Genomic DNA, 11,086 nt, shown 5'->3' with positions numbered 1-11,086 from the left:
TTACTCAAGGAAACTCTCAATGACTTTTCTTTTTGTCTTAATATTTTGGGTGTGGTAGCAAGTAGAAGCAGATCACCCTAACCAAATATTTGCAAATATTTAAACAAAGCCATTCAGGTCAGGGAGGGAAGACACTGAGGAAGCAGAAATTGAGAGTGGCTTTTAAAGGAGGGTTGTGAGTCCCATAGATTTGCTGAGGAAGGAAAAAGCCTCTTCCAAAAAGTGGAAAGGAATTAGTTTATCTTCTGGGTGACTGGGGACGTCAGGACTCGGAGCACTTGTCTTTGGTATGTTTGGCAGCCGGTAGTCTATGCATTAAGCGTGTTGACTCTTCTGCCCTTTTGCACATAGTAAGACGTTTCAGAACTTTTGAAGGGAGTGTTAAGAGTGTCTTCAGGGCTGCGGAAAGATGAACCCCATTAGAATCTATATAACTTCTTCAAATTTTCCGCCACCTGTCCTCACTTCTTTAGTTGAGGGTAACTGTCTATATGACACCCAGGTAAGAATTGGACCTGTCCAGGCGGGTTGCAAACCGCCTCTGACTGCCGGGGCCTTTCGCGGTCCATGGAGGTGTTAGCGAGCACCGAGTGCGGGTGGCCAATAGTGCCGGAGCTGCGGATGAAGCATCCTTGCAAGGAAGGACAAGGCCTTTGACGCTCCAATGGCTGGCTCTAACTCCCGCACCAAAGCAGGTTGCACCGAGCGGGCGAACAGGTTGAGGACCTTAACTCTCCCGGTACTCCAGAAACTGCAGGGAGAAATGTCCGCCGCGGAGGGCGGAGCACAGACGAGAGGGTGTGGCTAAGGCAAGGGGCGTGACCAAAAAGACGACCTGGGCGGGGCAAGGGCGGAGGGGCGGGGCTGAGACTGAGTCGGGGCGGGACTCAGTAGATTGGGCGGGGCGGGCGAGGCCTTGGGCCCCACCTCCGCCGCAGGCGCGCCCGCCCCGCCTACCCGCTCCCCTCAGAGGTGGCCGCGGCCGAGCGCGGGGAGGGAGGGGAGAGCGGGTCACGACGCTGCGGGGGCGGGGATAACCCCTCACGTGGAGCAGATGAAAGGGCCGCGGCGCGACGGCCGGGGGAGCGGAGCAGAGCCTGCGACCCACAAAGCCGCCGCCGCCGCGATGGTGCTGTGAGGCGCTCGGTCCTCCGCCGGCCCGCGACTATGCCCGGCCGCGCCCGCCCTCCGCGCCCTCCCGCCGCAGGACCATGAGGCCACGCTCGGGCGGGCGCCCAGGGGCCCCGGGCCGCCGCCGCCGTCGCCTCCGCCGCGGCCCCCGCGGTCGTCGCCTGCCGCCGCCGCCGCCGCTGCCGCTGCTTCTCGGGCTGCTGCTGGCGGCCGCGGGGCCCGGCGCGGCGCGGGCCAAGGAGACGGCGTTCGTGGAGGTGGTGCTGTTCGAGTCGAGCCCGAGCGGCGACTACACCACCCACACCACCGGCCTCACGGGCCGCTTCTCGCGGGCCGGGGCCATGCTCAGCGCCGAGGGCGAGATCGTGCAGGTAGCCACCCGGGCCCCGCGCTCCGCCGCCACAAGATGGCTCCGGGGGCTGCGCCCGCCGACCCCGCTGCGGGCTAGCGGGCGGGCGGGGGGAGGCGCGGAGCCGGGCGGCATCCCTCCCGGGCAGGCGGGACAGGGCCTCCGGGGCACGGCGACTGAGGCGAGCGCACGTGGGGGCTCGGCCTCCGGTGGGTGCACCGCGCCGGAGTGGGGGTGGGGACGCTGTGCAGGGCATGGGCGCCTGGGCGGCACTCTTGAGTTGGCGGGACGTTTTTCTCCCTCAGGTGAAAGTCCCGGGAACTACCTGTTGAATGCCAACTTTGCAAAGGCGAGAGTTGAAGGATGGAGCGGCTTCTTAAAGGTCGCAGGCTTTGCTTTCCATCCATGTTTGCTCTGTTTTCGGAGCGACCAAGTTGCCGGGGTGCACATTTTCAGGTTATTTTTGCTGAAATCTACTGGCAGCCTTACCTGGACACTAACCCTCTGGCAGGGCTCTGGACGGGCAGCAGCAGGAGGGGAGCTGGCGGAGCTGGCTGAGGAGTGGGAATTGGGAGAGCACTGTAGTGGCGGTGGTAGGCAGTCTTCACTGCGTGCCTCAGATTACAGTGGATGAGAGAGACCGCAGGCTCGCCCCTGGGTCAAGGACTAATACCAAAGAGGCCTGCAAACCGGAGCCAGGGTCTCTCGCTGACAGGGCCTCCACCTTGCTCCAAATGAAAGAAGTTTGCGTTCCAAAGGAAGCTGGCTTAGGAGAGCTTTGAGCTGTCCCCAGTCTTTGAGGAGGGACTCTCAACTGAAGCCTCTGCTGATGGATAGCTGCATAGATTTCCCGCTTCCTGGACCATGATTTTTATCAAGTAACATGTTCCAGGGCCAGCGCACTTACGGCTGTTAGGTGCACCTCTGGTAGGAGTGATCTGATATGGTTGGCTTGTCTTTGGATCTTTTGGAACTATAAAGGCCTATAGTTTGGATCTTCGGTGCTTTACTCTTGGGTGAATTATCAAGAGAAAGGGGACGGTGTGGGATGACTACAAAGCAGCTCTGAGTGTAGGCATGAGGGTGAAGCTGCACCCAGAGCTTTGAGTTGATAGGGCACGTGTCAGTACAGTGTAGCTCCTTAAAGGTGTGTGTCCTTCCAAAACTGGAGGAGGACCCTGTACCTGTGATTAAAAAGCATTGTTCTGTGGTGCTCTTATTCCTATCTATAGAAAGTGAATTACATGTTCGACCAATTTCTGTGACTACAGATGTGGCTGTGCTGGGGCTTCTCCCTCTCACAGTGTATTGCCGCTGTCATTAACATGCAAGCTTTAGAGAGGATGCGTTGCCGAAGATACTTAAACATCTCTATTGCAGGCTTTAAGAATAGTTTGAATTTTAAATCTTGCTTCTTGTGAGTCCTTGTCTTTCTTTGAGGCTTTCCCTGTGCCCTGATGGCTTTAGAAATGTTTGATTTACAGCCTTGGGGGCCGAGAGGGGAGCGGTGGTGGCAGCTGAGGGGGAGTATGTTTTAACGTGGCACTTCACTTTTTGAAGGAGACTTTTGAAGTTAGAGATTTTTATCAGCAGTGTTTAAACTTGAGCCATTCTCTGTGGTAGTTTGTCTGGGGAGCTATTCATTATGCATAATGCTGTGCTTTGCAGATATTCTTGGGATCACCATTTAATACAAAATTAGCAGTTTAAACACACCATTTGTAACTATTTTATCCTGACAAGTAGAGAGATAATGTGTGAATTTGGCAGGACTCTGCTCTCTTGAAAGTTTTTGAAGTGCTTATCTAATTCTTTTGTAGTCTACTAGACTCACACCTCCCTTCCAAATTAAGTCAACAATCACTAAGGGGAGAAAAATGACTTAAATGGTATTTAATAAGTTTACCTGTTAAGCAATCATTAATGATGTCCTTAATTCTTTTATAACTGCAGTGATATTGATGGGCTTATCTGAACTCTCTGAAAAGAATAGCCTTTGGTACACTCCACAGCTTTAATAAGTTTGTTGTGGTCATCAGTGTGTTGAACTGTGTGTCCTCAGACGAGCACAGTGTAGCTTTCAGAGCTGTGTGTGTATACACAGATCGGTGTGCTTTTACTAGTTCTGTGAATACTGCCAGACTAAAGGAACTGTTGTGGCTCCTGCCTACCAGCCCTGGAATAAGTTTTGTAAGGAAAGCCAGTGTTTTAGGACTGCTGAGAGGGAATATAATGAGAGCATGTGTGATAAGAGTGTAGAAGAAACAAAGCCAGTCTTTAATTTCAGATTAATCATGTTTCCTAAGTACTCATTGAACTTCTGAAAACCACCTTTTGTTTTATCACCTGAAAAACTTCATGGTTTGCCCTTTAACAAACGTTTTATGGTCTTCTGTTTGGTTTCTGTTAACTAGAACTCAATAGTAAGTAGCATGTAGCATTGCTTTTATTCTCAGTGGGATTCCAATATTGTCCTTAATTGGGAAGAGAGGAAAAAAGCTGCTTGAATGTTCCTCTTTAAAAATTCTAAGAAATATTTTGTAGTACTGATATATTCCCGCTACTTGCCAATGAAAGTGTGTGTGTGTGTGTACGTGTGTACGTGTGTACACACAATAGATTCCTTATCATAGCCCAGCCAGCCCAAGGACCTGTTCAGTCTTTATCATGGGTGAGGGGAGGAGGAAGCCCAGATGTGTGTGCTTGTTTAGGAGTAGCATTAGATTAGTAATTCAGACTTGGAGATGAGTGTATTTTAGGTGTAAATCGTTATCCCAAGGTCATTAGTGTAGTCTGTATGAAGACAGGGCTGTTTGTGGGTTTTGGGTTTTTTTTTTTTTTCCTATTTTTAAATTTCTAGCTGTGAAAATTGTGAATAGACTATTTGGTGTGAGATTAATGACTTTTATTATCATGCAGCATTATGGCTTGTTTGCATTTAAGCAGGTCAGTCATCCAGCTAAGTGCTAGAAGAATTACCCTTTAGCCGTACTTTTGCAGTGTGGCCCTTTAAAGAGCTTTCAGACACACTGGTACATATTTCATCTTTAAACCACTGTGTTGATGTTAATGAAATGATTATCTGAACTTCAAACTTGGCTGTGCAGCACACATGGTTGGTGTTGTTAAATAAGGGGCCCGATTAAACGCTGGCTAGTGGTGTGTAAATTGGCTAAACAAACAAGAAAATTTGCACTGCTAGAAATGAAAGCTTGTTTTAAAGTGGAAATGCCTATTTCTCCCATTGAAGTCAAATAGCTAGAAACATCAAGAAATTCATTTGTAAAAGAACAGGAATGATTGCTTCTGTGCAACTTTAAAATCAGTTATTCTGGACCCCAGGTTAAATGTTTGGTGAACTTGAGGCTGAGACCATGAACTAAGGAAGTTCTTCTAGCTGTTAAAGAGTGAAAGGAGAGCTGCGGGGTGATTAGATAGGCTGGGTAACTAAAGGTATCACAGGGAATAATTGTAGGAGGCTAATTCCTCTGCCTTGTTTCCCTGTCAGTGTGTTTTTACAGTTCAGCATTTGATCAAGCACTTTCTTTTCATCTCCATTTGAAGTTAACTTAATAGGCCTGCCTCCAAAAATTGACTTGGCCTAATAGAACAATTGCACGCTGACAGCTGACTTGGATTTACACAGAAAGGGCCTGCCGACCGTCTTGTCAGATGGTCCTTTATAGGTTAAAAGCAAGCATTTCATTGTTGAGGGGGGTGGTGGTGGGGGTTGGTTGGTAAATTCCTAGGATCTCTTCTCTGGTTTTATACCCTGAGATCTCATGGGAATTACCAGTAATTCTGCCTGGGGATGGAGATTAGAGTGTGGAGGAAGCAGCCCTGGCCCTGCTGATGCACACACACACACACACACACACACACACACACACACACACACACTTTAGTTACAATTGTTTAGTCCTTTTTACAGAGGAAGAAACTGAGGCAGAGAGAGTTTGTTTCTCTAACCTGACAGCAAATTGTAAAACCTGAATTGAAACCATGGCCTGTCTTTGTTCTTTTTTTTTTTTTTTTCTTTTTTTCTTTTTTTCAGAGCTGGGGACCGAACCCAGGGCCTTGTGCTTGCTAGGCAAGCACTCTACCACTGAGCTAAATCCCCAGCCCCTCTGTCTTTGTTCTTGTCAAATAAGTAAAACTGAGTTTGTTAGGATTTTGACATTTAAATCAAATCTAATTTCTCATAATTTGTATTTTGTATTGGAGTTCTGTCAGGCCAGTGTGTAAACCCCCCCCCCCCATGATATCATTCACACATTCTTGTGAATGGGTGTGTTCATTTTCCTGATAACTTCCCAAGAGGAAAAGAGAAGTTCCCACCTAGTACTTGTCTTTGACTGGTCCAGCACTAAGAATTTAAGTAGAAGACCGGGAAGATAGCTCAATGAATAAAGGTAGTTGCTATCAAGTTTGACTAAATTTGATCCTTGAAATCCACATGGTAGAAGAGAACCAGCTCCTGACAGTTGTCTTGTGACCTCTGCCTAGACTCTGTGGCACACATGCCCTTCTCATAAATGTAAAAAAAAGTGTTGAGTGAGGTAATAGGTCACTCAGGCTGGCCAGGATTGGAGGGAAGCCTGCAGCTTTGCAAACCTCCATTGAGCATATTTATTTGATAGATGTCTATCAAAAGCCTATCCTGTACAGAACAACACTACAGTACTGTAGTCCTCTGAGATAGACTCGTCCACAGATAAATAATAATCCTTACTGAGTTTTTCACAGAACTGCACCATCATGCCCATAGGCATCTATATCTCAAATGAGTTTGTGCATCTATGTCCTGATAGTTCTATATTATCCTTGGGAGAGAAGAAAAAAAGTAACCAACACTCAAGGAATTTTCTACATTTAGATCAAGTGGAGGAAGAGATGGGAATGAAAGATTTGATAGCAAAGGGTTAGAGGTGTTCCTTTCTACCATTCACTGCACAGTGAAGTGGACAGCTGCTGGCATTGGAAGGCTGCAAGAGTAGCCCCTGCCTTCTGGTGAACCCAAATCTCAGGGAGACAGGTCTTTATAGTCAAAAGACTCAGACTATAGTCAAAAAACTGTCGTGATTGAAGCCCTGGTTTCATCCCCCTGCAATAGAAGAAAACAAAAATTTACCAAATTTAATGCATCAGATTTAGTGCAAAGCTAGAAAGGTCAAGTGCCTTGTTTGGGCCATATGTGACAAGAGTAGGGACAATCATGATTAACATTTAATTCCTCTAAGTCCAAGGCTCGGAGCCTCTCTGTTCACCCTGGTAAAGCCCGGCATTGTCTCATGGAAGAGTGGGTCCAAAAAATATGGCTTATGATTAAACTAAGGGAAGCCAGACATTCTTCAGTTATACATTGAATTTACGTGGTTACTTTTCTTCTGGTTACTTAAATTTTGAGTCTTTTCAGATTCCTCTGTCAGAGCTTTTAAAATAGCTATGGGGAAGTCGGATAGTAGCAGCCATACCTTTAATCTCAGCAGGGGCAGGTGGATCTCTGAGTTGGAGGCCAGCCTGGTCAGCATATTGAGTTCCAGGACACCCAGAACTGCACAAAGAAACTTTGTCTTGAAACAAAACAAAACAAAAGTAGCTGTCAGGGATGGGGGAGATGGCTCAGTAGGTAAAGTACTTGCAGTATAAGTCTGAGGACCTGAGTTCAAATTCCCGGGACCCAAGACAGAAGCTGGGCAGGTAATATATACCTGTACTCTCAGTGCGAGGAAGGTAGAGGCATTCCTTTTGGGTTATTGGTTAGCCGGTCTAACTGAATCAACAAACTAGGCCAGGGAAAGACCCTGTTTCAAAACCTAAGGTAAAGGGCAGCTGAGAAGGTGCCCAGCATTGACCTCTGGCACTCACATGCACATATAACGTACGTACACACACACACACACACACACACACACACACACACACACACACACACACACACCCCAAATGAAGCCAGACACTGGTTGTGGTTCCACATCTCTAATTCCAGATACTTAGGAGACTGAGGCAGGAGTCTCAGGTTAGACTGTACAGCATAGCAAGAAACACTAAAGACAACAGCAACAAAACCCAGGCCAAAACAAAAGAACCTACTAATGTGCAGATACTTGCCATGTAAGGCCTTAGACACAATGCTTTGCTTTAATTTTAACAGACGTGGTTGATGGCAGTTTTTAGATTAGTCAGTAGCAAAGTGGTACCTGTGACAGTCACTGAGCAGTTCTGTAGCAGATCAGATTCAAACTGATCTTACCAGTGCTGAGAATTTTTGTTTGTTTTTCTGAGGTTGCCTCACTTGGTACTCTTTTGTGATAAGGTTATATGGACTGATCTTGGAATTCAAATTTGAGTTTAAACCTAAAACCATTGACTGAGAAACGTGTTTGTAACTGAGAAACTAGAGAAGTGTTTTCCTTTCTTGTCACTTCTCCTAGCTCCCACAATTACAGAAGGCTCATTCCAACTTGTTTTTTTCCTAGAGCCAGGCTCATAAGTTTTTGAAGACAGTGACTGGAAGTGCCTAGCTATGGCTGGATGGCCCTTGTACTGCCCTGGGCAGTTGGCAAAGCTGGAATGGCTGAAGCAGCCTGCCCTTTACAGGGATTTCTGATGTGAGACACACCTCATCCTGTGGCTGACTTCAGCCAGTCAGGAGTCTGTACCACTGTCTTCAGAGAGAGTATGTCCCTGTACATTGCTTCCTTTCTTTGCCCAGGCTGTACATTCTCTGATGATTAAAAGATTTTAAGAACCTGAAGCTGTGGACTGTCACTGCCTTTTCCATTAGCAGAATTCAGCAGTGCCTTGCATTCACCAGATCCCAGATGGGGCATAGCAGGGAACATGGATAAGGCTTTGCTTCTGTCTACAGGCAAGGTGTGGGGACCAGACAGAGAGCTACCTTACCCTGAAACTTTGTCTGATAGGACACAGCCTAGAGTAGACTGTGGGATCCTTGAGAAAGTTTGGTGCTGGTGCTAAATTTAGGCTGGACAAGCCATTGTATGTCATAGCATAGTATGTGGATTTAAGCAGTCTGGTCTTTTCTAACTAATTTTTACTTATCTTTGAGGTTAAAGCTGATAAAACTTTTGTGGAGACATGCCTTTGTACCTGTCAAACAGACAGGCAAAAGGCAAAGAGTGGAGGTTCTTTGTTCTGTTTGTAGGCTGAACTAGATGTTTTAAAATCTTACTTTTAGCAGCTCTGTTGACTTATGATAGTGTGAAAAGAATAAGGTCAGCTGGCCCATTGTGGTTCAAAGGAGAGCTTTTTATTTTTATTACTCTTAAGATGTGTTGTAAGAGTTGCTATTAATTCCCTTCTCTGTAAAGCAGCCAGGGTGATACGGTTATTTAGAAACTGAATGTGTGAGTTGACTTGGTGAAAGTAAACTTTGATGATACTAGAAGTTTGAGGAGAAAATGTTGGAATGGGAACTTGCGGTCTCTCAAGGGCTGCTGCATTTTGAAACTGGAAAAATAAGAATGGCTGAGTTTTAAGTACATGTAAGATCCCATCCAGTGCTGTAAGACCTGATTAAAACACAATTTATGAGGCTGGGAGATGACTCAGTTGGTAAAATGTATATCATGCAAGCATGAGGACCTGAGTTTGAATCCCCAGCACTCACATAAAAAGCTGGCTGCAACAGTGTGTGCTGTCTTCCCAGTGCTGGCAGGGAGAGAAAAGCAGATCCCTGGAGCTCAGGCCAGCATATCTGAGTTGATGAAACCCTGTCTCAGAGAAAAGTTGCTGGGGAAGACGCCATGCCAATGTTGACTTCAGCTCTCCATGTACTGGCCAAAATATAAGAACACATACACGTATGCATCACACACACAGTATAATTTTATTATAAAATACTTGGGAAATACAGAAAATTATGGAAAAAACCCTTATTATGTACATGCTGCTTTCTCTATGAGCTGATTGAAATTTTAAAGAAAATTGGAAAAACATAGTGGTGATAGCCCTTTGTATGCTTTGAGTGTTTAATTGTTATTAAATAGTCTGAGGGGCTGGAGAAATGACTCAGCTGTTAAGAGCACTGACTGCTCTTCCAGAGGTCCTGAGTTCAATTCCCAGCAACCACATGGTGGCTCACAACCATCTGTAATGGGATCTGATGCCCTCTTCTGGTGTGTCTGAAGACAGTGACAGTGTACTCATATACATAAATAAATCATTAAAAAGAAAAATAGTCTGAAACATTTTCAGAGACCATGTCACAGGTTAGTATCTTCTGTTATAGTCCTACTGTCAGGGAAATCCTTAGAGTGGGTGAGTATGAACATGTTTAAAATTCTCATGGACATTGTCAGATACCTCTGCAGAAGGGCTTGTGCTAGTTCATACCCCACCAGTTAACATGTGTGGAGAATGTGTACCTTATGAAAAGTAGTACAAGAAAAAAAGATAAGGTGGAAATGTGTATATTCCTGTCATTTAGTAAATAGCAAATGCTGCTCTTTTCTGTTAGCATTCTGAGTGATAGCTAGTTCTGCAAAGAGAGGTGCTGTTGGTAGCCTCTGAGTGCCTTTCCTGCATGTGTCAGTGAGCTTGTTTCTGGAGCAGTAGATTGTGCCCCTCCTTTGGGCAAGGTGGTTGTCCATTCCAAGTTGACAGAGCTTGGAGGTCTGCAGACTGCAAAGCGTGGTACGAGGTAAAGCAAACTTGCTGCTCAGGGGATGCTATTGCCTTGGATGTTTTCTACTAGACCTGTTTATTGATGAGTAGTTCTCTGCTTATGAGCAGCCTGGGTTCAATAGAGGCCAAGTGAATTGACCTCAAATTCTAAGTGACACTGTCAGTTATTGGTGAGTAGATAGAGTCAGGTATCAGACAAACTCTGTGGCTGAAAGAAACTTCTAGAAAAGTGGTTCCTCTTAAGTATCTAGAAATTGTATATATAGATCAGCTCTTAGTGAGAAAAGGAAACATCTGACAACACCAGGTCATCTGACAACATAGTAGAGGAACGGCTAGCTCTTCCTTTGAGTTGGTTAGGAACCCTTCAGCTCTTAAGTCCCTCTGGTATCACCTGGCCTGCGATGGACTTTGCAACCCTTTCTATCTCTGAAAGCTCTGAAGTTGAACTCTAAAGATGTGTTTCTTCAAATAGCCTGTGTGTTCGATGTCCATCACTGGACCCCAGGAACCTCATACTGTGTTCTTGAATAAAGCTGCACTGGTTCTAATGTGAGCGAAGTATTCTTCTTTCCTTCCAAGACCATTTCCTATCTAGCCAAGGCTGGCCTCAAACTCATGATCCTCCTATCCAAGTACGGATGTTGTCCTACCACTCACAGCTGCTTTTTCTTTATTCTCTGCCTGCTTCACATGCACACACAACTTGCTCTCCTTCCCCTCACCCCCAGACAGTCTTACTGGAACTTGCTATGTAATCCTGACCGTGCCTTTCCCCTCCAACTACTGGGATTATAGGCATGCCCACCATTTGTTTTGGATTATGTTTTTTCCTTTCCCTCTCTCCTCTTTTTTTTTCTTTCCTTCCAGTACTGGGGTTTAAACCTAGGACCTTTATGTTTAATTCTCAACCCCCTATTGGAGTTCTGTGAGACCAAAGTCTTGGAGCCATTTGGT

The 11,086-nt window shown here is 46.1% G+C and overlaps 1 protein-coding gene across 1 annotated transcript in view; it reads left to right on the top strand.

Annotated features, from left to right (window-relative positions):
• The first annotated feature begins 995 nt into the window (after window positions 1–995).
• Znrf3 (zinc and ring finger 3) overlaps window positions 996–11,086 on the top strand; it is a 151,798-nt gene continuing 141,707 nt past the window's right edge. Inside the window, exon 1 of the mRNA XM_039092844.2 lies at window positions 996–1,502. Within this exon, the coding sequence (XP_038948772.2) occupies window positions 1,212–1,502 (291 nt within the window). The 5' untranslated portion in view covers window positions 996–1,211. The remainder of the gene's footprint in view (window positions 1,503–11,086) is intronic.

The sequence above is a fragment of the Rattus norvegicus genome, chromosome 14, assembly GCF_036323735.1.
Source record: "Rattus norvegicus strain BN/NHsdMcwi chromosome 14, GRCr8, whole genome shotgun sequence".
In the NCBI taxonomy this organism is placed as follows: domain Eukaryota; kingdom Metazoa; phylum Chordata; class Mammalia; order Rodentia; family Muridae; genus Rattus; species Rattus norvegicus.
The sequence above is the reverse complement of the archived record's forward strand: the minus strand, read 5'-3'. Positions and strand labels throughout refer to the sequence as shown.